The 27856-nt window shown below is 41.7% G+C and overlaps 3 protein-coding genes across 4 annotated transcripts; 2 read left to right on the top strand and 1 right to left on the bottom strand.

Annotated features, from left to right (window-relative positions):
* The first annotated feature begins 205 nt into the window (after positions 1–205).
* On the top strand, positions 206–1377 carry ACYP1 (acylphosphatase 1). The gene is made up of 2 exons (XM_062495147.1): positions 206–344; positions 731–1377. The coding sequence occupies exons 1-2, from the start codon at positions 261–263 to the stop codon at positions 944–946; spliced, it is 300 nt and encodes a 99-aa protein (XP_062351131.1). The 5' UTR covers positions 206–260; the 3' UTR covers positions 947–1377.
* Positions 1378–1667: 290 nt separating this feature from the next.
* Positions 1668–21923, top strand: MLH3 (mutL homolog 3). Of its 2 annotated transcripts, XM_062495142.1 has the most exons (13): positions 1668–1699; positions 2486–5830; positions 9344–9442; positions 10098–10168; positions 11134–11238; positions 13216–13288; positions 13930–14001; positions 14963–15071; positions 18168–18327; positions 18986–19009; positions 19210–19291; positions 20533–20684; positions 21435–21923. In XM_062495142.1, exons 2-13 carry the CDS (start codon positions 2545–2547, stop codon positions 21510–21512), a joined length of 4311 nt encoding a protein of 1436 aa, XP_062351126.1. In that variant the 5' UTR covers positions 1668–1699; positions 2486–2544; the 3' UTR covers positions 21513–21923. The 2 variants fall into 2 exon arrangements, with proteins under 2 accessions (XP_062351126.1, XP_062351125.1); XM_062495141.1 differs by lacking the exons at positions 1668–1699; positions 9344–9442 and having other exon boundaries at positions 2491–5830.
* On the bottom strand, positions 20753–27856 carry EIF2B2 (eukaryotic translation initiation factor 2B subunit beta). The gene is made up of 8 exons (XM_062495146.1): positions 27694–27856; positions 26964–27084; positions 26262–26410; positions 25373–25536; positions 25004–25099; positions 24211–24348; positions 23567–23633; positions 20753–22710 (listed from the first exon to the last, which is right to left on the bottom strand). Exons 1-8 carry the CDS (start codon positions 27854–27856, stop codon positions 22553–22555), a joined length of 1056 nt encoding a protein of 351 aa, XP_062351130.1. The 3' UTR covers positions 20753–22552.

The raw sequence follows: 27856 nt of genomic DNA, 5'->3' as shown, positions 1-27856 counted from the left end.
GGCGCTCGTGGGCGGCCCTGATGCATTATTCATGAGGCGGTCCGACGTGCATCCCCCGTGAGGCGGCCCTGATGCATTATTCATGAGGCGGTCCGACGTGCATCCCCCGTGAGGCGGCGAGTGAGGGTCCGGCCCCACCCCGCTACGGTTCTTCATTGGCCGCAGGAGGGAGGCCACGCCCCCGGAGCCACCGCGCAGGCGCATCGTGGCGCGCGGCGGCTGCAGCCGCAGGAGAAGCGAGAGGCGGAGGCGGTGCCGCCATGGCGGACGGCGATGGCTTGATGTCCGTGGACTACGAGGTGCACGGCAAGGTGCAGGGCGTGTTCTTCCGCAAGTACACCCAGGTGCGTGCTGCAGTCCCCGGGGGCGGTCTGCCCTGCCTGCCGCCGTGCGCCGCGCCCGCTGTCAGCCCGCTGTCTCTGCGGGTGGGGTCGTGGCAGCGGCCGAGGGCCCAGCTCCGGCTGCTGCTGAAGGCGACTGATACCGCGGTGCTGCTGGCAGCCCGGCCGGGTTATGTAAGCATGACTGAAGGCTGAGTTTCAGCCCTAGTTTTTCACGTGAAAGAATATATTTAGTTGAGTGAATCCTCTGCTGTTTTCCTGCTGCCTGAGCCACAGGAACTTCCTTGGAGGTCTGTTGTCCTGCCGACAAAATTGGCTCCTGTATGTGAATGTTGTTCTATTGCTCTCTTATTGGACTAACTTAATTTTGCTCTGCATTGTATTCTCAGGGGGAGGCCAAGAAGCTGGGGCTTGTTGGCTGGGTCCAAAACACGAGCCATGGCACTGTTCAGGGGCAAATCCAGGGTCCAGCTGCCAGGGTGCGGGAGCTGCAAGAATGGCTCAGGAAGATAGGAAGTCCCCAGTCCCGTATCAGCCGAGCAGAGTTCAGCAATGAGAAGAAGATCGAGGCGCTGGATCACAAGGAATTCCAGATTTTGAAGTGACTTTATCTAGGAAGAAGCAAAGTCTGGAGAGTGAGCTGCCCTCACAGAACATTTCCCCTCTTCGTCATTCACTCAGCCAATGTTCAGCTATAGAGAGCTTTATTTTATTAAATTTCTAATTTATTGTTTATTCTGCACTGTTAGTTTGGTGCTCAGCTTTTTGCAGAATTCCAGTGGGTAGAGGAAGAGCTATGTTGTCTCTGTTAAAGGGGTTGTTCAGGGGCAGAATGTGTTTCCAAGTGTACGTAGTTTGGGGAGTTGTACAGATCTGAAGTTTGTAGAGTGTGGTGCTCATGTGAAGGAAATGACAGGATCAATGCCAATAGAAAACATTGCTAAAAACATTATATTTGTGCACTAAATGCCTCAGAAACAAATTATTTTATTGCAGAACTTCATATTTTCTGTAGAATAAAATTGCTTTGATTTCACCTCCTGTGTGGAATGTATGTCGGATGGAGGGGCCGAGTGGATGACGGCCCTCGGAGCGGGATCTTGTTGCCAAAGCCGCCCCTCTCCCTCCCCACTCGGTGCCGCTCTGCGGGAATGGCCGGGGGGAACCGCAGTCGGGCCGGGCTCCAACCCTCGCCGGCCTCTTTAGGCCCAGTCGGGCGGGAACTACAACTCCCGACGTCCTCTTGCCTTGGCCCCGCCCGCTCACGGCTGCGCACGCGCCGTTGCCCCGCGCGAGGAGCCTAGCGGCCCGGCGCCGTTGGTCTCGCGCGGCGGCCTTTGCGTGGCTGCCCCGGTTCGGTGGGTGCTGAGGGGGCGAGGGCGGGAGGGGGGAGCGGGGTACGGGGCGGTGGGGAAGGGACATGGGAGGGCCCTCCGGCTGTGAGGGGAGGGCACGAACAGACTGTGGTGGCGAGCTGAGCCGCGGTCCCGCTCTGCCCTCCTCAGCTCCCGGGGCCGGGGAGCCTTGGGAGACCTGTCGCAGCGGCGGCACCGGCTCCCTAGGCACGGCCAGCAGGCCCCTTGAATGCCGCTAGGAAACCAGTAGGGCGCCACGGATTTGGAAACAGTGGGTTTACTTTCGCATAAACAGCTTGCTCTTTGCCTGACACCCTTTGCCAAGCCCGCTTTACTCCTTTCCTGGATAAGTAGCAGCAGATGCCATTTGACCAGGACGAAGCGCTGTGAATTTTTGTTGGGACGTAGAGGTAAAAACAGGAGAAAAGCAGCTTTCTTATCAGTCCTTGGTGAAATTTACTCTATAATTCTGATGAAAATTGCAGTAAAGACCTTTTGCTTGCAGGTCCTTTGGGTTTTGCCTCGTATGGTGGGAGTGTGATTTGGGCATGCTGTTTGAGAGCACAGCGTGTTGTTAGTGAGGAGCTTAGGCTCTGGCCATCTACCCTGCAGGCACTGACAATGTGTAGTCAGAGCCTGAGCATGAAAGTAATCACAGAAAAAGCCTCTGAATGCCAGGAAAACTAAGAAAAGTGTTATTTATGATGGTGAATGAAATAAATGACAGTCTTCTCAGGTCTTTAATTTGTATCTCTTTAATTTTTTTTCCTTTTCTCTCCATGTTTTAAGGGACATGGAGCAGTGAGCTCCCTGCAGTTTCTTGTGTTTCTCATCTATCAGATTTTGACATGATCAAGCGTTTGGTGGAAGATGTGCGAGCCAGGCTGCGTTCTGGAGTCACTGTCAATTCACTCGGACAGTGTGTTGAGGAGCTTGTCCTCAATAGCATCGATGCCAAAGCAACATGTGTAGCTATCAGGGTGGATTTGGAAGCTTTCAAGATCCAGGTGGTGGACAATGGCTCTGGGATGGGGAAAGAGGACTTAAAGGCTATTGGAAAGCGCTACTTCACCAGCAAGTGCAGCTCAGTGAGAGACTTGGAGAACCTGACTTTCTATGGCTTCAGAGGAGAGGCTTTGGCAAGTATAGCCAACATGGCCAGTGTAGTGGAAATCTCATCTAAGACCAGCAGGACAGCAAAAACATTCATGAAACTGTTTCACAATGGGCAAGCACTGGAAGTATGTGAAGCTGGATTGAACAGACCAAGTGGTGGAACTACAGTCACTGTGTGCAATCTGTTCCATCAGTTCCCTGTGAGGAAAAAGTGTATGGATCCTGTGTTGGAAATGGAGAGAGTGAGACAGAAGGTAGAGGCTGTTTCTCTAATGCATCCTTCTGTTTCCCTTTCTTTAAGAAACGATGTTTCTTGTTCTATGGTGCTTCAGCTCCCGAAGACAAGAGATGTATACTCTCGGTTTTGTCAAATTTATGGACTGGGCAGATCCCAGAAGTTGCGAGAAATAAATCACAAGTCTGGGGGATTTGAGATAAGTGGTTTTATCAGTACTGAGGGACATTACAATAAGAATATGCAGTTCTTGTATGTGAATAGAAGGCTTGTTTTAAAGACAAGACTACATAAATTAATTGATTTTTTATTAAGAAAAGAAAGTGTAATTTGCAAGACAAAAAGTGTCCCTGCAAGTCAACAGGCTAATTCAAGCCCTGGTCGCCATCGCTGTGGGCCAGAGTTGTATGGGATCTTTATTCTCAATGTAACCTGTGCATACAGTGACTATGATGTGTGCCTGGAACCTGCAAAGACTCTGATTGAGTTCCAGAACTGGGATGTTCTTCTAACTTGTATGGAGGAAGGAGTGAAAATCTTTTTGAAACGAGAACATTTATTTATTGAACCATGTAGTGAGGACATCAGAGAATTTAATGAACATAATGACTTATGTTTGCATAACGCTCCAGTTCTGAAGCCCTCAATTCTTGATGAGAAGAGCATCAAAGAAAGTTTTAAGAAAGCATATAATGAAATTGTGGATTCTTATGAAATGTGTGCCTTGCAATCAAAAGATGTCAAGAGGAAATCTGTTACTGGAAAAAAAAATTCAAGTCTTACACAGCCAAGTAAAAATTTACAGGAAGCTGAAAATGTCCTAGTTCAGAACACTGTTGAGTTATCTGATCCATGTAGAAACAAGAAAGCAGAGATTCCACTGCTAAGCAAAGATGAGACAGTTTCTAGTTTAATGAAATCAAATACCTCAGAACAGGAGCCAAAATGCACTAACAGTTCTCAGAAAGTACCTGATACTCATCTGAAACCTTCAGGACGTCTTTGTTCCTCTCTCAGTGGAGGGGCCAGATCAGAAAGAGGAGAAATAGATGGTTGTGGTGACCTAGGGGATTGTGCAGAGATAACTATAAAAGATGTGGGCAGCCAGCAAGGTCAAGTAATACAGGAAAGCAGTAAGGTCCGTGTCTTAAATCAGGATGTTATTCAGTCACTGCCTGAGAAGGAAGACACTACTGAAACAGCAGTGGGATCTGAAACTGTCTCTGGAAGTTCATTAATGAGACTGTGTAATGTGAGAAGGAACAGGGAAACAGCTGAAGTGAAAGATGATGCCAGCAGAGGGGCTGTTAGTTCATTACCGTTGAAGTTGTGCCTTACAGACCTCATAAAAAGTGTTATGCAAAATGAGCCCCCTTGTGACTGTGAACAAACAGAAACAAATCTTGCATTGAATGCACAGCGTAGGCCTGGCCCTGTCAGTGCCAAGGACATTTTTGACCACAAAGTGAATGTCGTGATTCAGTCTTCAAATACTAAAGGTATTTCCAGTAATACTAATGAAGAATATACAGGTTCTTTTACCAGAGAAGTATGCATGACTGATGGTAATGAGAACAAACCTTTGACACATTGGGTGAGGGAGGAGATAGCTATGCCTACTGCTACCAGTAAAAGACCTTATGAAACATCAAATACTGCGGAATTGCCGCTGGCAACTTCTTCAGATATTCCTCGCAAGAAAATTGTTATCAAAACCAGTAGAAGACAGATAGCTCTGCCAAGACCTCAGCCCTCTAAGAAACTGAGCTTGTCCACACATCTGGGATCATTAGAAAAGTTCAGGAGGTATTATGGGAGAGTTAAGTCTACACTACAAACACCCACATCAGAGCGAAGTGAGTGTGGTCTCCCAGTTCTTAATTCAGAAACTAACTGTGACTTTTCAAAGAATGGGAATGACAATCATGGTAACTTCAACACTTGTGAAACTCCACCTGCAGAAGATACACATTCTAATAATATTAGCCAAGGTTTTGGTTCCTTGGAGAAGACTTTATTTTGCAGTGGAGAAATGTCACAGGACAAACAAGCCATTTGCCAGATTCCTTTGACATTGTCTGATCACTCTCTGGTTAGTAATAAAAATACAAGTTGTAAAAGATCTCCAGGATCATTATCATCCAAGCTGTCCAGAATGAAAACTGATCACAAAGTAGAACAACTTGGTGAACAGTTCCAAACAGACTCAAATAGAAAAGATGGCCATTCTTTTGATCTTGAATCCTCAAATAATGATTTTTTATATAATGTTTGTCAAACATATAAATCCTCAGTGGAAAAAGTGAGGTTGTGTAAGTCCAGCATTTCTGAGGAGGCTGCATGCTCCCAATCAAATGGTGTGATAGCAGAGGCTGTGAAGAGTCCTGTCAGCTCATCACCACTCAGCAGTATAGAAGGAGAGTACACAGTCTCTTCAGGCAATGTTTTATCCTTACCTGCTAAAAGTGATTGTACTAACATCAGCTGTAAAGATAAAAGTCCGTTAGGTGAATCCTCAGAACAAAATATGAAAGATACTGAGGTTCCCCATGAGACCTTACATAGGAACTTGGAATTCTCTGCCAACAAAACAAACACAGGCAGTCCCAGGAATGATTCATGTTCTGTCTGGCTGCAAGATTTTGATGCTTTATCGGGTAAGACAGTATACATCAATAAAGCAACTGGACTCAGCACCTACAGCACTCCTCCTAGTGAAGGATTTCAAACTGCCTGTATTCAAGATATAACAACAATGGCTGTGAATGTTGTTTCTGAGAATGGTAAGAGAGGTGGTGGTTGTAAAAATGGAATGAGGAGAACTGTTCTAGGTGCATGAAATAATCTTGCTGGCAGCATCTGAGAGCTTTTACTGAGTTAGTCACTGCCTTATAGGTAATAGCTGCATGGAAAACAAGAAAGTGTTGGGGGCTATGGAGACAATAAAACATTAAGAGTAAATATATTAAAAGATCATTTTTAATAAAATGGTAAAAAATGTCAGCATCATGTCAATTAATGGATAGCTGCCTAGTTTTCCCTGGGCATCATGACATTCTCTGTGATAACAGTTACTTATAATTGTTGTCACATATAAAATGAGAAAGATACTTCAAATTAAGTGTACCAGAAAAGTACTGTGTTTTTTACCATTTTGTCCTAAATGGTTATGTTTCTAAGAATGTGTTTATAAAGAGAGCCTTATATTAAAGTGATCTTTTTTCAAACTGCATACAAAATTTCAAGGAACCCTTGAAAAAGGAATAAAAAATCTAACATAATTGAGTATATGTAATCTCCTGTTCATGGATTTTAGAAGGCAGGCTGTTCTCTCACGCTTTGTGGCAGATGTTGTACAGCATTGTTGCTGTTTTCATGGTGGACCTTTTCCACTAGTGAAAGAACCCTGCATTGTATTGTTTTTTCAGGGGCATGGTGTCCATGAGCCTTCACTGTTGTGTCTGTTGGGTTTTCACTTTGTGTGTCTTCCTAGTCTAGTTTGTCTGTCTACTACTGTCTTTGATAATTTTCCCTTCAAGGGCTATATCTGTGTTCTCAAGTTGTTCTTCATTCAGTCTATAGGCAGATTCTGTGAGTGAAGATGCAGCCATTCTTTGTGTAGACTTTATTTTTTACTGCATAATTTGTTTTGAAAAAGTAGTTTGGACTTCTTTCTAGATAGTTATCATGTAAAAAAACTGTCAAATCCATTGTCATAGCCTTTAGTTTGTTCCATTTTTTTTCTGTTACTTCTTTGTTTATTTTCAGTCACAGAAACACTGGTGCAGTAGATGTTTCAGTTGTTGAGCTATTTCCTTTTATGTATAATAATTGATGCAATTTTTTTTAATATTTACTCTGTTCCATTGAAGAAAATTTGATGAAAGTTTTTATTAAGCAAAACTACTTGTAAGCGCAAATATACATTCTTTGATTAATGTTTTCGTTTCTGTGGTATACCAGTTTTGTTGCCCACAGTACTCTTTAGTAACCAGCCAAAGCTGTGAGATGTAGAACTTGGCCTTCTATCCAAAATGTTTGATAGTGCATTCATGTTTATAGAGATAATACCTCATGTACCCTTATGCTTTCAGATGCTGTTCAGTCTGTAGGCTTTGAAGACATACATTGTGTTGCATCTTTTTACCTCCCATGGCTCTGTTCTTAGCTTTAGCATTGGTGTTACTCTCCCTTGTATTGGTGCCAGTCTTTCTAAGCTCTGTCAGTTCTTTGGGGAGATGTCTGATTTTAATCTTTTCTTAGTTTAGGAAAGGGACCTCCCTAACCTTCACAACATGTTTGAACTGTGGCTAGATCCTATAGGTCTTAGGTTTTCTAAGTTCAACAAACCTGTTCTTTCATATGTTTTTGAAGAAAACGATGTTTGTTCCTTTCAGCCATAGGAATAAACATAACTGTGTCCTAAGACAGCATTCATGTCCCTTTATGTTGAGTACTGTTTTGGACTGCTGTTAAGACCCAGAAGTAGAATGATTCCTTCACTTGTATGCTTTCATTTGGCTTTTTTGAGTTGTGTCAATAACCTCGTGGTGTTGACTTAGAATTTCATAGCCCCTAAGAATAGCATCTCATACACAATTCTAGGGAAGTTACACTGCTTAGCAATAGGTGGAAGTAGGTAAGAATAATCCATATCCTCTTTTTCATGACAGCAGTGGCTGTCTGTCTTTTCCAGCCACAGGCCACGTGCTCAACAGGGATGTCAGATTTTGTAGGCCAGATCCAGGCATCTTCGTACTGATTAAACTGACTGCTACAGGAAAATGTATCAAACTTAATTTCACCATTGGATGCCTTTTTGAACAATGCATTTGTAGTGGGAAACTATCTTAGCTCAACCTGATCTTTGTTGTTATGCCAGCTATATTTGCAATTTTTGTTCCTTACATTATGCTATGTCATTACACTGGTGTATCTTCATGATCTAACTGAGGCAAGTGAAAATGAATGCTCAAATATGGTATTTGTAAGGGGTTTGCCTGCATGAAGTATATACATTATTATCCTCAGCACCTTTTCTGTTGTTACTTATCAGAAGAATCATATTTATAATATCTCTACCAAGTCTGAAGTCTCACCAGCCTTGGAGCAAGTAAATCCTAACTTTGTGAAAAATGTGTATCTTGAACAAGGATTTTTCCTTCCAAGAAAAAACAGGGAGATGACTCTTTGTCTACTACACGTATAAAATCCTGGACTTGTGTTGTTACAGATGATAGATTCTTCCGTGAACTTGAGAGATACTGTCTTTTCATAACAATAGCTATAAAAGTTCTGTCAGAGTCAGAATTAGGCAGCATTCTTCAGTTTGCCACAGTTTACCAGGAGCTGCATCAAGCCATTTTATCCTCTCCTCTGGTTTTGTGGCAATGGGATACTGAGTTACTCTTGAGTGCTGGGCTGCCAGTTTGGATTCTTGAAAGGATTCTCAGTCCCCAGGGTCACTAGTCCTCACTGGAATGGAGCCAGCAGTCAGGAGTCTATGGACTGGCCTAAGATTTTACAGAGCCTTTTCACACTAAGCTTATCAGCACACAGCTGGTTTTCTTTGGCATTATGACTCTGCCTCTTTTCCTTAATGCACACCCTTAATTTCTTGGTAGAAAGGAACTTTATTAATTCATTATTATTTCACAAATAATAGAAGACTGAATTGTACCAAAGGAAGGGTGAAATGTTTATCAACGTGCTGGAAATCTGAGCCACTTTTCTTAATACTTGGTAACAATACAAGTTTGTAATATTAAATAATTTCTGGGTGGGTGGGAAGATATTGTTGGACTAACTCTGTTATCTCATATGGGCTCACTGACTTGTAGTTTTTTTCAGTTTTACAAATTCCTGATAGCTGTATTAAGTATTGATAGGAATGATGATAGAATGACAGCTTTGCTGCTCCTTAACAGATGGAATTCAACAGTGTTTTGATCTCTGATAGACTACTATATGTGTCCTTTTTCTTTGGGGAAAACACTTCTGACTGCACTTATTCTGGAAATAATTATTACAAGTTTAAAGCATCAGCCAATTTTTAAATATAGTCCTGCAGAAACCATTATAATATTTTTACCTTTCCTAAGGCATGTGTGTCTGATAATTCCAGCTTTTTATATACGTGTTATTTCTCAGTATTAGGTTGCAAAATCTGTGGGATACTTAAAATTTTACAGGGCTAAGCACATGCTCCTTTACAAGAATATAATACTTGTATAGCTTTTAGTAATTTTGCATGCTGCATACTGATTATGCAGCAGCAAATTTATGTTTTTGTTTAGGGTTTCAGTTCAGATGCCATCCCTTTAGAAGTGAGATTGTGCTTCCCTTCCTTCCTAGACCTCAAAAAGAGAAGACTCGGGCAAGCCAGAATCTGAGAGGTAGGGCCAGCTTTCCAGGACATAGTGTTCTGTTGTAAAAACAAAAAAATTCTCCCAGATGTCCCAACAGGAACCCAGAATTACTCAAGGTCTGCTAACAATGGGACTGTGTGAGTCATCTCAGATCTAGAACTGGAAAAAAATTATTTCAGGTTGAAGGCAGGTTAAAGGATACTTATTTACAGGATGAAATACCCAATTCTTTGTTGAATTATGTCATGAGTTTAAAGAATAACTACCTACTCCCTTCTTTATACTCATTCCAGCCTTGCAATGTGAAAAATAGTTTCAATCCTCACACTTTTTTTTTTTTTTTCCAGTGGAAAGGGTGAAATAATCTTTTTGGTATGTAACTTTGTCCAGTGGGAGTGGGTGGCTAAATAGGTCTTTCTTTGCCTACCGTCCCTCCACCCCTTGTCCAGGCCTATTGAATTGTGCTGCAGCATTTTTAGGAGTCAGAAAGATGCACATTGCCCTTCCTAGTTAAAGCAGACAATACAGAAGCCTAGTGCCATGTTCCATTATTTATTGACACACTCTCCCCTTTTTATGAAGGAAAAAAGTGAAATAATACTTGTGTGAAATTGAGGTACCCAGTGAACATTCTATTGACAGATGCTGGTAGTTCCTGTATTGTCTGTGTGTTCATTCCTAGATGCTGAAGGGGAGTCTCTTCAGTCACTGCTTTTGGAATGGGATAATCCTGTTTTTGTTCCCTGCCCAGAGGTAAGTATTACCTTGCATCTCATGCTGAAATAGGAATAATTTTAGATTTTTGTTGTTTTCTGACATTGGTCCAAAATTGCAAATATAATGATTATTGTATATAAGTTATCCAGAGATAAGTTACACTGTGGACCTGGCAGTTTTGGTTTTTATAGACTGTTTAGATGCAAGTCATTGTTGTGGATTTATTCAAAGATGTATCAGGCTAATCTTTAATTTTACATAATTTCAAAACCAAAACACTGTAAACTGTCTTTCCCTACATGGAAATAGTAATCCCAAAATTAAAAGTTATTGAGTGGCAAAATTGTAATATTGTGTCTGTCTGCTTTGTGGACAGAGATGAAATAACCCAGGTTTGAGCAGTTCTTAAAAGTGTGTTTTACCATAGCTGTTTTTAAAGCCTGGCAGGATTACAGCATGTAAGAGGGAAACAATGTTGGAGCTTTTAGAAAAACTTCCTTTGCTGTCATGAGGTAGCATTATCTTTAATCCTCATGTTGTGTGTGTGTAAACATATGTATGTAACCATTTCCACCTGCAAACAATAGGCATGGAGCTGCAAACCACCTGCTGGTGAGTTTCTGGAAGGCAACAGTTCTGTTCAGTCCTTGTGGTGACGTGTGCTCTGACTCATTCCGGGGTAATACATCCTTTGTAATGTTATCCCCTGAGAGCTCACGTAGGCTGATAATTAACCTCAGCTTTTCATAGGTCCTTGGAATCAGCTGGATGCATTGAAATCAGCAGGTAATAGCCAGATGGGAAAGATACATGGGGATAGAAGCAGAGGAACTGCTGGATGATTTTTTTTAGTTGGTGTTATTCTTGTGTAGAAAACTTGGTTTGTGAAATGCAGAGTTATTTCCAGTTTTTATTAAAGCTGGTTCATTTAGAGTATTTGCTCTGTTGTTTTGGTTTTTTTTCCTATCACTGGGCCTCTCCTTCATGTCCTGTTTTCACAGATCGCAGTTGATGTGACCAGCGGTCAGGCTGACAGTCTGGCTGTGAAAATTCACAATATCTTGTATCCTTATCGTTTCACCAAAGACATGGTTCAATCAATGCAGGTACAATATAATCTATTACTATTTCACCCAAAATTCCCATTCAGCACGTGGCATTTGCTGATGTTTCTACCTGGCAGGAAAGAAATATCCAGGAAAACAGCTCATATTCCTAATTTTGACAAGCACTAACAGAATTCTTGGTCATGTGTGATACCAGTGTGTCATACCATTATCTTAGTATCATCTCATGGTTAATCAGCTATCTGCAAGTGACTCTAAAATTACTTGATTAGTATGATTAAATCAAAATTAAGAGATAGCCCTGATACTGCTGCTTAGAAACATTATTAACTAAATGATAGTTCAAAGTACAGTTTTTGTATTTGTTGTAGGCATTTTTGTAGTTCATACTTTTCTTAAATCTGTCCTATACCTTCCTTTTTTATTTACCTCAGAAATTTAATCCCTTAGCAGAGTGATTTCAAAATGAAATCCAAGATTTACTGGAAAAACTTGAAATTTCACTCTAAGATTTATGTCTGCCCTTAAAAGTGATTTTTTGAAATTGCATAAAAACATCAAGTTTTTCTATTTCAGTGGGGGTTTTTTAATCAAATGTTTTGAGTGTTAGCTTAAAAGCTAATGTAAATATATGTCTTCAACTTACATATTTGATCATTTGCTTGGGTAGAAATGCCAGAGTGAATTCTCTCCCTGTCTTGCATCCCCGTGACAAAAGGCTTACAGGTCCAGCTGGCACTACTCTTATGCAGTCAGGTTGCTGACTTTGAGATTGCAGGCTCTGACTGTGTGAGGCACGGTAATGTTCATCTCCAGGGTGGACAAGGATCCAAACTGTTCCCTTACTTACATTGTGAGTTCATGAATAATAGTAAATAAACTTGCTGTAGCAAACATGTTATGTTTCACAAAGACAAGAGAGGAAAGATGGAGAATGGAAGGTACCATTTGTCTGTTTTCTAATAATAACTGTTCTTTAAAACTTACTGAATGTTTCTGTGATTACCTGTGTCATGTTTTCCTTTTGATGTTTTTAAGAAGGCAAAACTAGAGGAAACTATTTCTTCCTGTCTCTGAAAAAGTTAAATACTGCCTTCAGTATAACAATTTTGAGAATCTCCCTACAAAAGATTAAAAGTAGAAAATGTTGCATCATGCAACAGGAAAAGAATAAAAAGAATCATTAGTTTTGCATCCCTGCAAAGAAATAGAATCATCCATTAATTTTTACCTACCAGGTGAACAATGCACATGTTGTGAAACAGAGAATTCAGGGTGAGCTATGTGACATTGGGAGAAACTTCTCCATAACACCATATCTGTATATTTGAAATCTAACAATAAGATACTGAAAGCATTGTGTACCTCATCTCAGTATTGCCTGTTGCTCTGGTTGATTTCTGATGCTTGAGGGGAAAGTGGAATCAAGTCACAGAGGCAAATTCTATAATCAAAAAATGAAGGGAAAAATTGCTTCCTGTCTTTTGCAGATGATTAGCAGGTTAATAAGGTTGTTTACATTCTCTTTTGGTGATATCAACAAATCAATTACTCAGCATCACTGTGCACAGCTTTCATTCCCAACTGAAGGAGGTTTCTACATGACCATTTAATTCACCTTAGAACAATTAGTGCTCATGCCCTTATTACTATCTTTGAAAAAGTTTATCCAGAATTTTTTTTTTTGTATTTTGAAACTTCCTCTTAGATCCAGATGAAACTGTTTCATGACCATTTAATGGTCATTTGACCTTCTGCCAGTATTATCTTTCAGCTAAAATAATTTCTGCCTTTTCCATATTTAGTTCCCCGCTGTATTTATAAGGAATAACTATATAGCTTCTCAGTCTAGTTTTGCTAGGCCTTTTGGGTTAGGAAAGATGTGGCTTCCAGTCCTCTAGTTATCATCTGAGTTATTTGTTGGTCTTGATCCATTTTGATTGTTGTTTCTTTTGTTTGCCTTCATTTAAAAAATAATTTTACTGCTGTGTAATGAGTTTTGTGAATATCTTACAGGTTCTTCAGCAAGTGGACAATAAATTTATTGCTTGTTTAATTAACACTAGGAATGGAATGGATAAAAAGGCAGGTAAGACTGTTAATAGCATGAAGTTGAGGTGGCTGTCAAGTGGACTGCAGAGGGAGCACTGTCCTATTTGTAATGTCTTCTTGCCTTGGGATGATACTGTTAGTAGAAGAAAACCTTAATCTTTGCTTGAAACTTCTTGGATCTTCTTTATCTTTATTTTGGACATTGTTGAGTGTTCCTACCGCCTTCAGATTAATGTTATAAAAATAGATTGTACTCAAATTTCTGGTATCTTTCAGGCTCTGTTCACAGTGTCTGGACATATTCATTGTTGAAGCTCTGAAGCTGTACAAAAAAGGCATTAAAAATCAGTAGTTTTTGTAACATTTTGAAAGGCTGTCAAACAGAACAGTTTATAGGTGACCTCAGCTCTCATTCTTAAGTTAGATGAAGATGTCAATAGACAAGAGTTCCTGACTCAATTTAATTAACCTAATTTAGCCACCATTTTGGACCACTGAATTTCTGTTCTGTAGTAACTTTATGTTCTGCCAACACAGCCTCCTCCTCACTTTGTTTCTGTGAAACAAGCTGATACTTATCTTCTAAATGTGGCCTCTGGGAAGTGGTTATTCTTTCTGACCCCTGCAGTTGTCTGGTACAAAGTTGCCTATTTCTCATCTGTTGTGGTACATTTTTAGATGGAAACCTCTTGGTTTTGGTGGACCAACATGCAGCTCATGAACGGATCCGCTTGGAGCAGCTGATTGCAGGTGAAGATTCAGGTTGTCTAATAAACAAAGATAATCAATGCACAGAAAAGTACAAATAAGCTCTCTGGAAGGTACAGAACCGATAGGATATCCATTTGTCATCTTTATCCTGATCCCTAGAAGAGTGCAGATATTCAGTGTCTGTAGCAGTCATAATGTGGGCAGCTGAAAAATCTTACAGCCTTTCCAAAAATAAAAGATATACTCCCTACCCACAGGACTATTGAACTAAAATAGTCCTGACATAATGAAAGAGCAGGAAGACTGACAGGAAAAACAATGAAGAGGAAATAGAACAACATCAATACGTTTGTGTGGTTATACTGTGAAGAATAAGACATGAGATGCCGAGTAAAGAGCCTAGTTAATTTGGCTCCTTTTTAGCTGAATACTGTGCTTAAAGCCTAAAATTTCCACAGTCTGACTGTTTGCAAAGGGATAATAGTCTTCTGTGTAAGCTCATTAGCCATTGGTTTCAGTGGTAAAAGGCACAATAGCCATCCATCAAGTACTTAAAAATCATTGACCTTCTCTTACATCAACAAACACTGTGCAGTTCCTGCAGAGTGTTCCAGGAACTCTGCTCCTTTTGGTCAGGTACTGAAGAAAGGTAAGGGAGAAATGCTTAATGAATAGTATTTTAACTCCATTTATATCTGACTTTTCTGTGGAAAAATTGTCCTCTCTGAGTTGAACCAAATATATCAGTAGGTTTTTTTTGCTATTTAGGGTGACTCTTTTTTGGAACTGGTGGGAAAAACAAAGTGGCATTAACCAACCCTTCCCCAGAGACTGGATGTCTGGTTTGTGACATTCCCAGTCCTCCACAAGTTTCAAGAGAAGGCATTCTGTGGTCACTTTTTAATCCAAGCAGGGGATTACATGCCAAACCAGAGGGTCATTAAGGGTAATGCCTCCGTAAATATTTTAAGAGGGATATTTCTAAATGTTTCATTCACAGATTCCTATGAGAAGGAAGCTGCAGCATCTGGCAAGAAGAAAATACTGTCATCCTCTATCTCTCCCCCTTTAGAGATTGAAGTTACAGAAGAGCAAAGGAGATTTCTACGGTTAGTAGTGATGATTAGCTCTTAATTTTTGGGGATGGCTCTGTTCACCAGGAAGATCTCTATATATTGCCAGGTTACCATGAAACTCAGGAGAAAAGCTGATGATTCTTCCCTGAGCAGAGCCCAGATGGCTCTGTCTGTACTGAAGGAAATAGATATGCTTCTTAGGCACGTTGTTACAACATCTCAAGACAAAACCCTCGGGTGTGCCATTTCTATGCCCTTGCAATGTGCTCTGATTTCCCTGGGAAAGTAAACCTTCATGTGTGGGCCAGAAGACTGCCAAAGCAGCTTCCAAAAGTTCCTCCTCTCTGGGGCTTAGGACCTGGGAGTGCACAAAGGACTGCAGTGCCCACCTAGGTACTGACTTCAGAGGCACTTTTTGAGAAGAGGAGGATGGGGTATGGAAAGTCTGTATTACGAATCCTTCAAAAACACATTCCTTTTTCCTTGGTGACTGCCAAGAGTAACTAATGAACACTGTTTCCCAAATGTTTCAGAATGGTGACCTAGCTACAATTAGGATATTCAACTTTTGTACTTCGAGAGTTTAGATACAGATTTATTCTTGGAGTATTGCAGATGTATTGGATGCTCATCAAACTTTCTTTTCTCCCAAATCCCTGTCACCTGCCACATGCATTTGTGAGGTTTTTTCAGTGCATTGTTACGAATTTTCAGATAAATTTCTGTCAGTCCCTCTCCTCTCCTCTCCTCTCCTCTCCTCTCCTCTCCTCTCCTCTCCTCTCCTCTCCTCTCCTCTCCTCTCCTCTCCTCTCCTCTCCTCTCCTCTCCTCTCCTCTCCTCTCCTCTCCTCTCCTCTCCTCTCCTCTCCTCTCCTCTCCTCTCCTCTCCTCTCCTCTCCTCTCCTCTCCTCTCCTCTCCTCTCCTCTCCTCTCCTCTCCTCTCCTCTCCTCTCCTCTCCTCTCCTCTCCTCTCCTCTCCTCTCCTTCCTGTGGCAAGCTCAACAGCTGCTGATTAATTTCTAATTTCATTTCTAATAGATCTAATTTAGAGAATGGATAGCTAAAATTGAATATAATATACCAAGTGAGAGAATCGCATTGATTCATACTGTGGCCATATTTTCTGTTTATTGTATCCATACTTGATATTTTGTCTGCTTTTTTGGCTACTGCTGCTTGTATGAGCTGCTTGTCTGTGGATGATCATGACAAAGAAACAGAGTAGTGGGGGTTATTTTTAAAATTTTGTTGTTTATGTAGAAGCCAGCCAAAAGTAGAAATAGGTTAAATTACTTCTGATAATTTGTATTTATTTGTCTTTAGGAACAGTAAATTCAATTTTTCTGCCCATTTTTCATTCATCCTACTGATTTCATTCTTCATTTTTCTACTTGTTTTAAATTCTGATTGAGTCCAACTTTATCCCTAGTCTCAGGTGATCTAAATAATTTCCTACAAATTTGCATGCTTGACCATGCCTCTTCTTTTCCCCATCGTGAATAAACAGTCATGAGGATACAGATCAGGACTCATGTTGAACACCAACCATCTGTTGCCAGCATACCTTGCTTCTGTAGTCTCTACATAATAATAGATGTTGCTTCTCTATTCATGACAACCTTTTGCATTTCCTTTTTTATCTGCTTTTAAGTAGTGGCATTAAAGGCTTTTTGAAAGAGCTAATAAATTCTGAGAGCTACTTTTTTTTTTCATTAGGTAAATCACAAACATTCTACAGAAATGAATAAGGAAGTAAATCAAAAAGACGTGTTTCTTCTAAGCACACTGGTTGAATATTCAGCACAGAGGGATGCCAGTTGTGATTTTCAGCAAGCAGCTTAGTGGTGCTGGCTTACTTGTGCTTTTATTGTGTGACTTAATAATTTTTCAGTCTGTTAGCAGCTAATCCCTTTGCAATTGCTCTGTGAGACTCTCATTACTAAAAAGTTATGAATTAAAAGTATTATGTGAAAATCTAAATTTTGCTGTTATTGTTACTGTCAGACTGTCACTGTATTCTGTGGTTAAGTTTGGTGTAATAAAATAAATAGTCTAAAAGACCTTTCACTTCAGCTGTGCTTGCGATTTAATCGTTCTGCTGGATCTCTGGTTCACCCACAGCTTTGGTTCTGTTATTTTTCTACTAAGCATTGTAGTAATGCATTGTTCTCTTGACTCTCTTGAACTTCCTTATTTTTGTCTCTTAATATTAATTTTAAAAAACCCAGGAAAGCCCAATTGACTTCAATAGCTGCTTGAATTTTGTCATTTAGTTCACAATGGGCTTTTTGTCTTTCTGTGTGCTTGCTGAAGTCTATACATATCTTCTTTTTTGAGTAGAATTTTACTAGCCATGTTCATATGGAGGCTAATAATTGTACTATTCTCATGATTGATTTAGCTAAGTTTATATTTGCTTCTTTCTATTTTTTTGTTCAAAGAATTTATTGTCTAGAAATAACCTTTACTACCTTTGTTTTAAGTGGATGTTCCCTGAAGTAATGAAGTATATATTGTAAGAGTTGTTTTAATTTTGAAGATAAGCTCTTGTCTGTCTGTGAAGTCTCATTTTTGTGTGTATTTTTCCATCCACAGGCTGACATGTGTCATAATTAACTAGAGGTTGTTCTTTCCTGTGTTCTCTTTGCTTAGCAGGACATAAAGTTCATTAAACCATCATAAATTTCTTACAATATTTTTTCCATTTTAAGTATTTCCTAATACATGTCAACTGAAATCACAGTTCTTTTAGATTAAAGTAGTCTTAATGGTGTGCAATTTCAATATTTGGAATGCTTGTATGTTGAACCAGACATCTCATGCATCTTCAGAAAAGGCAGATTTATAGATTTAGAAATAAAGGCTCTCTTCACATAATACAGGAACTCTTAGATCTTGTAGTTGTGGAACATGAAAAATGCACAGTGGATTGAAGTGAAAAAGTATGTCTGAATGTAAGCTGAAAGGGCAAAATTACTTGGGATCTCATGAGGCATGGATTTTGAGATGGGAAACTGTTACAGGAAGTGAAATAAGGAAACCATATATGTGGACTATATTTACATGTGCTGTGCAGTCATAAATACAGTCGTTGATGTCTTATTTCTGTTGGGCTTTTTTTTTCCCTCAGATGCTGCTACAAAAATTTGGAGGACTTGGGTCTTGAACTATCATTTCCTGAGACAAGCAATTCCTTGATTCTTGTGAGGAAAGTGCCAATGTGTATTATAGAAAGAGAAGCCAATGAATTACGACGGAAAAGACAACCCATCACTAAAAGTATTGTGGAGGTCAGCTGTGGATATGGGTGAAGTTATGGATATGGGTCAAGTAGGTCTTATTCTGTATTCATGGCCCAGGATATTACAGGATCTCTGTTATGAAGGAGACAATGAAGTCCCCTGTCGAATGTGAGTGCCTTTTAGTAGCTAAATAGTCCCAGAACTGAAATCACTGAACTATAACTGAAATTACAGAAGACTATTTCAGACTTGGACTAGTGGAGAAACTAAGAAAAACTGTATATAGTGAAGATATTTCAACAGTTTACTGCATATGAATGCCTGAATGGACAGTAAATGCTTGAAGGAACAGAAAAATGATTAAACAAAGAAACAGTAAAATAATAAGCCCTAACAAATAATATTTATGTATCAGCAATATTAAAGTTATTTCCATGAAATCTCTACATGGGCAGTGGGACTTTCTAAATACCACTGTTTCACATGTTCTGCAGTTGGAGGGAGAAATTCCTGAAGTGATTACTTGCAGTGGAAGGTCAGGAGTTCCACCTAGATCTTTCACACTGTGGTCAGTGTACTACCAACAGTATCACTTTTTTCTGATTCAGGCCATCACACATTAAATTATACACAGATGTGGACAAAGTAGTGTAGGGGGATAGAAGGGGAAAACAGCAACTGATGACATTACCTTTTTTCTTTCTAGGAGCTTATTCAAGAACAAGTTGAGGTGAGTTGCTGGCTACTTCTAGAGTTGACTGTAACAATCCAAAGCTTACTGTGTGAATCAAAGAGAGTGTGTTGAGCTTCAAATGAGAGAGTGGACTAGATTATCCCCTAGCTTTTCCTCATTTTTAGTTTCCTTTGTGTTACAGTGCTTTTTTCTCAAAATAAATGGAAAATAACATGATGTTCCCTTACTGCTTCTAGCTAATGCAGACGACAAGAGGAGGAGCACGAGGGACATTGCCGCTGACATTTCTGAAGGTGTTAGCTTCCCAGGCCTGTCATGGTGGGGAAACTGTACTTTTCTTTCATTCTATTTTTATTTTTTTACCCAAACCTTCCTCTCTACACAGCATCCTCCCTGGGGCAGTGTTTGGATGTGTTTGCAGTTATTGCAGGGTTAAAGACCATGTTTCTTAGGGATGAGGAGATAATGCTCATGGATAGCACTGAAGGATAAGCAATAGTTCCCCAATTTATTAATGTATGGGCCTAACATACTTTCCAACCTTCACGTGAAACATACAGTTCTGAGATGCATTCATCTGTGTGAGCTCAAACCAAGTAACAGCTCTATGATGGGCCAAGGGGGAGGGTGATAGAATCTGCTTGAAAGCATGCAAGAAATAACTCTTAGCCACTCTTCCAAATTTTTTATTTCCTTTAAGTAGTTCAAGTGGTAGTTTAAGCGTGCCTGCAATATTTCAAGTACTTTTGGAAGGAGTGCAGTAAAAATTTCCATCTTCTCAGGGAACTATTGCTTTCCAGCACCTGGCAATGAGAAGGCCTTACTATTGTAGACTGCAGTAGCTCCAACCTCTTGTTGCAATTCCTGTGCCATATACAGTATCAACAAGATCACAGTGAAAGGGCAAAAGTGAACTAGAAGTATCTGTTTTCTCAACAGTGTCTCAATTTACAATTGGCAGTCAATACGTTTTGGGGTTTTGTGTCTAAAAAAGTCCCACGGCTGAAGGCAGATTGCAGATGGTCTTGTGCATCTGTGAAGTTTGCAAATGCACCTGAAATAACTCCTTAATGTTCTGCTTGAATTTCCTCTGGGCACCTTTAAGTGCTCACTTGTAAGAAAGGACTTAGTGGCAGGACTAGCACTTGGTCTCAGAAGTGATACCTGTCTGTGGCAGCCACAGAGAACCACTAAAGCCTCTGAAATTGTTATTAACTGGTGTCTTGGTTTAATACTTCTTCATTTGTGAACTATTTCCAACTTCAGCTGTAACATACACCAAAAAAGCCCATTTGCCTCTTTTAACATTACCTGAAACACCAAAACGTAATGTTACTGTCAGACTTGAGCTACGTGAAGGTTTAAGTCATGGAAAGCTGATCTCCTTATGCAGCATACTCTTAATTGAGCTAAGCCCCAAGTCTGCCACACTGCAGTCCTTGGGTTGCCTTTGCAGCCTCTCAACTAATCTTTGGGAGATGCCTTCTTTTCACTGAAAACCACAGATGTAGAAGGGAGTCCTCTTTGGCAGCAGGGGTAAGAATGTGTCTCTTTTTCAGGAGCTATTAAGTTTAATGAGCATTTGACTTTGGAGGAGAGCTGCAGGCTTATTGAAGCTTTGTCATCTTGTAAGTTGCCCTTCCAGTGTGCGCATGGAAGACCTTCAATGCTGCCTCTTGCAGACATAGACCATCTACAGCAGGAAAAACTGGTACTGTGTGGGACACACCTCTGGTACTCTGTGCTCTGGATTATCAGAGGTGCATCATGAATGTGTGTTAGAACTAGGATTGTCCAGTTTGAAACTATCACCACTACCCTTACCCTACTTGACTCTGCCTTTCTATTACTTGATTTTTACATATTGTTATCAATAAAATGAAACTTTGGGACATAAGCCATCTGTCCTGGAAACATGTTAGCAAGGATCTTACCATATATTATTTGAATAATCATACTGACTTGAATACTGTTCTTAAGGTTAAGCATACATTAAAAGTGTTTGCAGTTTTTAAGTGTAAGATTTGGAAAACATGGAAATTCTGAAATTCTGCTAGTGGCAGAAATGCTAATTAAATAAATGCTTACTTTCCCAAAGTTTAAGATGCTATAAAATGAGGATAAAGCACAGGAACAGCAACATTTATTATAAAATCCTAGGATGGTTTGAGTTGGAAGGGACCTTAAAGATCACCTACTTGCCATGAGTAGGAATGCCTTCCACTAGATAAGGTTACATTTAAATTATATTTAAATCAGGTTAAATTTAAATTAAAAAAAAATCATTGCTCCTCCCTTTGCTACTACTGTGCATTATTACTATTAAGTTGGATTCTATTGTAAGTCAGGTGAAACTTTGAATTAGATATTAATTTGGGAATGACTGTATTAGGTCAAAGAGTATGGAAACACTGAAACTTATTTACTCAGTTATGACTTGCACTTCTTTTTCTCCCTCCAGCCTAAACCTAATTTGACTAGACTGAGGAAGATGGCACGAGCATGGCAGCTATTTGGAAAAAAAAGAGAACCTATTTAAAAAAAGTTAAGACTGTAAACTGCAACCACTAGAAGCATTGATATGATCCATTGGTATGACCCATGTTGTTATACTACACTACCTTGTGTGGAGCCAAGTTCTGAGCCAGTGCAGTCACCAAAGCTCTCCTCTGTCTACTGACCAAAGAAGCAGAGACCAGCCAGGAGAACATGGCAGTAGGAGTCCGCCCTTGGAACCTGGAGAAGTTTCTTCAACATTAAAGGAATAGTGCAGGACTGTTGGGTGCAAGGAGTCGCTGTCACTTGCAGTTACTAAAGCAAAGCACTTCTTTTCTGCAAGCACAGCATAATTCTGTATATGTAATAGCATAATAGGGGAAACTTAATTAGTGTATTTTACAGTACTTAGAAAATTGGAAGGCATTTCTTAATAAAGTTCACACTAAACTTACTCCTTGGGCTCATGGCAGTGGTTGGAATGAGGAGTGACCAGCTTCATAATATATATAGGCCAACTTAGAATCAAGGAACACTTAACTTGGCAATGAATTCTAAATTAATTTCTAAATACACACATAGTCCCACAGAAATAACTAAACAGTTAAATATCCATTTTGAAGACAGCTGTTGATGGATTCCTACTCCTGTTACATTACAGCGTGCTTTCACACGTGAAAGTCTGCTACTGCGTCATGTAGGGAGTGCAGGCAACTCACTACACTGGTAAAACTTGTGCTAGTTAAAGAAACAAAACTGCCTATGGAAAATGTGCTTAACAGTGAGGTCACTGTAAACAGCCTTTATTGCAGTGTACTTTGAAGTAACAGCTTAGCTGCCCCAGTTACACATAGGCCTTGCTATTTCAAAATCAAAGTGGGTTAGCAGCTCCATATTGTTTCTGACACAGCACAGAAATAAAGACCTCAACAAGAACTCTGCCTTCTCTTGCTTTTGGGTAGGAAAGACATTGCTGAGTAAATTCCCCACTGGCTCCCCACAGCAACACAGACTTTAATTAGCTGTTGTATCTTTCTGAAGAGAAAGACAGAAAGAGTCCAGATAGTGAGGTGCTTCACTGCATTAGAGTTCATAGTCATCTGGATGGTAGAGCTCACTCATGAGGCGGTAGATGTAGGAAGGTGCATTGCCCCCAATGTTAGAAATGAAGAGAGTAATGAGCTCTGGAGGGACGTAGTCAAACACTGGGCAATGAACATTGATTTTTGCCAGGATCTCCCCTGTAAAGTGAATAGTAGTGGCATCAGTCAAAGCACCTCAAAGTACATTTTTGCACATGTCTTTTGCACACCCTGAAACTGGCTATGCACATGCCACCCTGAAGTCAGTACTTGAACATCCTGAGTATTTTCCAACTTCTTCACTGATGTAATTGAATTACAGGTATACAGCAATCTTGAATGAATGGCAAAATTCTGTTTCTGGTTATTTTAGTTGGTAGAAACCCCAGATCCCCTCGGATGTAGATGGCTCTAATTGCCAAAAAACCCCACCACTATGTAATATAAGAATCCTGATACTGCCAAAGTTAGTATTTAAAGAATTGCTCAGAAGGCCGAAATTAAAATCCGGTGCCAAGCCTGCTGTCTTCATTTCAAAAGTCTTTTGTCATATAGAAATGTGGCTTTGAAAGAGACTTTGCTAACTGAAAATGGGCTTGGGCACTAACACCATTCTAAAGATGGTGCTTGTGTGGGAAGCCCATGGCAGAGATACTGTTTCAGTGACTGTATCCTGTAACAAAATTTCAAGAAGAGCAACTAAGGGAAACTGTCCTTGGTGTTGGGCACCTGCCCTGTCCCACAGGAAACTGCTACCTACCTGGCATCATCATCACCATCCCGTAATAAAACATTGTTTCAGAGCAGAGCAAAACTGCAAAGACGGTGTTCAAAAGAAATCCTTTTTCTCTACGTAATATAGAGTTATAAAACTAGATGGTTCACAGCACTCTTTTCTGAAAAGAATTTTCTGTCTTGGGTTATAACATATTCTGATGTTTAATTTTTTATATGAGTTAAAAATATATATATAGTCTGAATCAGCTTGACCAGATGTATAAAGAATAACCAGTACCTTCTGTGAATGGCAGCACTTCCTGTGGTGACACAAACTTGTGGAATGAATCTTCTTCATTAGGGAACTAAATGAGAAAGAGTACAGGAAGATCAGGGAAACAAACCTTACTTGATTATCCTTGTGAAAACAGATCCTGGCACTGGAAGGAACTAATGCAGAAGATGACGAGCCAGGTGATATTAACTCTATTCACAAAAGTTACGTAGTGCTTGTGTCTAGAACTGGAGGAGTGAATTCCTTAGCCTGCAATTTCATCTGACAACACTGAAAAAGTACTGAATGTAAGAAAGAGTTTTGAATGTCTCATTCTATATTCTCTGCCTTTCAGCACTAATGGTATAAACAGAAATCTGTCATGGTTGAGGAAAAATAAGCATGGCAATGCCAGTCTCATCAGTCTAGGCAGCGGTCTACATCCTTATACCCAATGTACTGCTTTGCACATGTGGCAGAGGGCAGTGCTTCAAGGAGATCGAGGTGTGCCAGACTTGGTTGAGGATCTCCTATCTGAAGTAACAGTGCTAGATGGGGGAGATGGCTCATTTACTGACCTTGCTTTGAGACACATGGTGCTCTCCACCCTAAGCTCCCACAAGTAAAAGCCCCTGCAAGGTGCAGTCCTGAAGAGCTACTGTACTTACCTGCGGTGAAAGCTTGAACATAGGGGCACACACGATGAGTGGAGTGGAGTGGTGTTTAGCTGCCAGTGCCAGAGTGTGAGTCCCACTCACAGCAATCAGGGCGCCATTGGCCAGGATTGTCTTTGTACCAATGATGACCTTAAAAGGGCAAATCAGAATTGGATAGCATGTTCCACAGCAAACTGGGGAAGGAACACTTCCTGGCTCAAACCCCAACAGATGAGCTGGAGGAAGACTGTGTCAGTACAGCCAGTCAGCCAGCGGCTGGAGTTACAGGGCAGCTGAATGCCTGATCTGTTTCATCTGGCACTGGCTCTGCAGTCTCGTTGAGACGTTCCTTATTAACAAAATCATGACTCCAGCACAGGGAGGCCAGCACAGAGAACTTCAGAAGACAAATGTATGTTCTACTGCAGGGAACACCAAGCAGAAACTGGGCTGTGGTCCCTGCTGTTCTTCAAACCTACGAAGTAAGCTTTGTACAAGTAACTTGACTACTCCTTGCAAGAATTCCCTTGCATTATGGTCGAGGGAATAATACAAAGCAGCTCATAATATATAGATAAGAATTGATGTAGCTAGATTTTAATATGTTACAAGTACTTCCCCCCCCACCCCCCCACTTTGGGGAATCTCCACTGAATCTCCACCCCAGCATTGAAAAGGGACCATTATAATTTTGAATTAACTTCAGTGAAGAAACACATCCATCCTGCTGGGACTTGCAGCTGATTTGAGAGGCCTAAGCACCCAACCTGCTATGAATTCCCTTCTCCAGTGGAGCCTTCCTTACCTTGTTGACTCGAGACATGACAGCAAAAATAGCTGCATCACTCATGACAGTAGTTTCAATATTCTCTTTAGTCAGTCGGACAGCCATTTCATGACCCTAAAAAGAGGAAGAATCCAATTGGTTCTCTGTGACATAGCTCCTGCAGTGCAATTGTAAAGGTATCAGCACTCAATTCTTGTCTGAACTGCAAAAATACCAAGTGATGAAACCTGAACACGGCCCTTCAACTCAACAATGCTGGAGTAGGATAATGAGTTGTCTCCAATCTCTCAACTGCAAAGGAATTTCCATAACATTCAACTTGATTCCAGGCATAAGATTTCAGTAAGAATGTGCAGAACAATATGGTACAGCCAGCCTGGACCTCACCTGGCAGAACGGTGCACACTCTGCCACGATGACCTGGAACTTCCGCTTGCGAGCGGCTTCCTTCAGGAATGCCTCAACAGTGCGTGAGTAGCCAATGGTCATGATCACCTCGTTGGAGTGGATGTGCTCCAGTGCCTGCATAGCAATGTTATCAGTGGTGCCCTCTGTATCAGAAGGAAGACATGGGTGTAAAAGCAGCCAGCAAAAGAAACACTTGCGCTGCTAGGACTGTCCTCCAACAAGCTAAATTTTCACTAAAGCTATGTTATTAGCACTGGTAGAACAGGAGCAGCTTTTCTCCCCATTCTTTTTGCCAGTAGAGTGGAACCAAGAAGCTGGCCCTTGAATGCCCCATACCCCCTAGCTATATCCTCCCTATATATAAAAATAGCTGTATTGAAAACTCCATTGTGAGGGAAGTGGATTGTGTCAGCATTACTCCAAATATCCACCAGGTCCACAAAACTTCAACCGTTTTTTAGTTCAATAGCAGGGCAACTTGGGCCTCAGAAGGTGGGTTGGATGCCTGATTTGTCACAAGTATTGCAGAAAGAGAAAGTTATATCACAGTTCTTTGTTAAAAGGGTCAGTTTATATGTGCACAGGGATTTTACACTCTTCTTCAGAGGACTCAAGACTTTCCAGAAGACCAAGAGTGCAGGCCTACACCCTCCATACTGCTCCTTCCACAATCTAGCCATCTTCCCATAAGCCAAAGAGGATTTAAAACTAAGTCCTAGGAGTAGCAGGGCTTCAGTCCATTTGGTTCCTTCAGATTAAGCTTCCCAGATCCTTATTGTTTTATTTTCACCTAGAGAAGGTGAAAAGTGAAGGTGAAGTCCCATCCCATAAGAATCTTCACTCAAGAGCAATTCAGACCCATACACACCTAGCTCAATTAGCATCTCATTAATAGCTTCAATAACATTAGCTCTGAGGGAGGGGTAAGGGGTTCTGAAATCTTCGCTCAGTCCTCCAGAAGTCAGGAGTTTGTGCAGGGATTCTTGCTGGTCACTTTCCTCACTGCGCCCGTGAAGCCTGCGGAGAAAAGTGGCCTCTTCAGCCTCAGAAAAGAGCACAGGGCCACAGCCAGGCTGAGCACTGTCCCCACATAGTGGCACACCTGGATGTGAAGAGATAGGAAGGAAGGAAAGCCACCCACAGGAGGCACACCATGCCACACCAAAGAGCTTCCATAGCTGTCTTGGCAGAAAAACACACAAATCTCTGTCAGAAAGTGCCTTTTTAAGTCATATGCAAACACTGCGGTCCTCAGACAAGGAGCAGGCTCGAGGCTACTGCTGCAGTGGGATGGATCCCCCCAGGCTACAGACAAGAGAGCACAACCCAAGGCCAGGGCACAGACTGCTGTCATGCACTCACAATACATACACCAAGTGGTTTCTAAAGAGGAAATGTCATCACCCACGGTGGAATCAACAGCGTTTCCTTTGGTGTTAAACTCCCTGAATCCCTCTCTAGGAGAGGTGGGAAAAGGGGGTGATGGAAACTAAAGGGGTTTTACAGAAGCAACTTAAAAGCGCAGTTCTGGGCTTTCAGAGAGATACAGGGTGCAAGAGGGGCACTTTACCTGCCATATTCCTCACGAACGACTTTCAATACTCGTCGCACCATGTTGCCCACTGTTGTCTCTGATGGCTGGGCTGCTGTCATCCTCTGGCCCTCTGTCCGGATCAGATCCATGAGCTCCCCTAAAAGAGGGGAGGGCCTTGGTTATCACTACCAAGAGCAAACCCATGTGAGCATCAAACCAGTGCACCGCCCTCAACATCCCAGGGCCAGCAGCTGCTCCAGCACAAGGACCACAGCTCCAAGAAACAACAGGAAAGAGCGAGCAGAGAGCCCCTCACAAAGCACTGGTGTGTTTTGCAGTCGGAAACGCTTGGACACAACACCGACTTGGGGAAGACCGTCAGCAGCGTTGGTCTTTCCTTTGAAAGAGGAAACCGCATGCTGCTGGAAAGGTCCGTGCTCGGACTGACGCCGCTGAGAGGAGAGCAAGGCCGGAGCAGGGCAGCTCCTCGGGTAATGCGGCCCGTGAGCACAGCAGGCTAGGAAGGGCTCCGCTGTGTCAGGACAAGCACTGGAAATCCGCTGGTCGCTACTAGCGAGGCCCCAGCTCTCGCGAGCCGCAGCGCCGGCAGCGCCGCATCGGGCCTGCCCCGGCCTTGCAGATCCCTCCGCACGCGACAGCCGCGACCGCGGTGCAACTGCCCCGCCGCCGGCTCGGCCCCAGCGCCGGGGAAGCCGCACCGGCCCAAGGAGAGCGCTGAGTCCGCCCGCCACAGCCCGACCCTCACCGGCCCGGCTCCATCGCCCGTGCCCGACGATCTTCCGCAGCAGCGACAGCGTCTGCCGCGCCGTGTCCTCGGAGCGAGGCCGCTCCCCGCCGCCCCGCAGCCGCGCCACAAAGGCCTCGATCTGCTCGGAGAGCTCCGAGCCGCGTTCGGTAGCGCCCGGCAT

The sequence above is a fragment of the Cinclus cinclus genome, chromosome 6 (assembly GCF_963662255.1).
Source record: "Cinclus cinclus chromosome 6, bCinCin1.1, whole genome shotgun sequence".
NCBI lineage: Eukaryota > Metazoa > Chordata > Aves > Passeriformes > Cinclidae > Cinclus > Cinclus cinclus.
This window is presented reverse-complemented; position numbering and strand designations above follow the sequence as displayed.

Excerpts from the sequence above, each read along its gene's own strand:
- MLH3 (XM_062495142.1), top strand. The coding sequence starts at position 2,545 with ATGATCAAGCGTTTGGTGGAAGATGTGCGAGCCAGGCTGCGTTCTGGA. Across the intron at positions 5,831-9,343 it reads GAATGTTGTTTCTGAGAATG|GGTTTCAGTTCAGATGCCAT; the intron begins GTAAGAGAGGTG and ends GTTTTTGTTTAG. Across the intron at positions 20,685-21,434 it reads ATCTACAGCAGGAAAAACTG|CCTAAACCTAATTTGACTAG; the intron begins GTACTGTGTGGG and ends TTCTCCCTCCAG.
- EIF2B2 (XM_062495146.1), bottom strand. The coding sequence starts at position 27,856 with ATGCCGGGCGCTACCGAACGCGGCTCGGAGCTCTCCGAGCAGATCGAG. Across the intron at positions 27,085-27,693 it reads CGGGCGATGGAGCCGGGCCG|GGGAGCTCATGGATCTGATC; the intron begins GTGAGGGTCGGG and ends CCCCTCTTTTAG. Across the intron at positions 22,711-23,566 it reads AGTGCTGCCATTCACAGAAG|GGGAGATCCTGGCAAAAATC; the intron begins GTACTGGTTATT and ends TTCACTTTACAG.
- ACYP1 (XM_062495147.1), top strand. The coding sequence starts at position 261 with ATGGCGGACGGCGATGGCTTGATGTCCGTGGACTACGAGGTGCACGGC. Across the intron at positions 345-730 it reads TCTTCCGCAAGTACACCCAG|GGGGAGGCCAAGAAGCTGGG; the intron begins GTGCGTGCTGCA and ends TTGTATTCTCAG.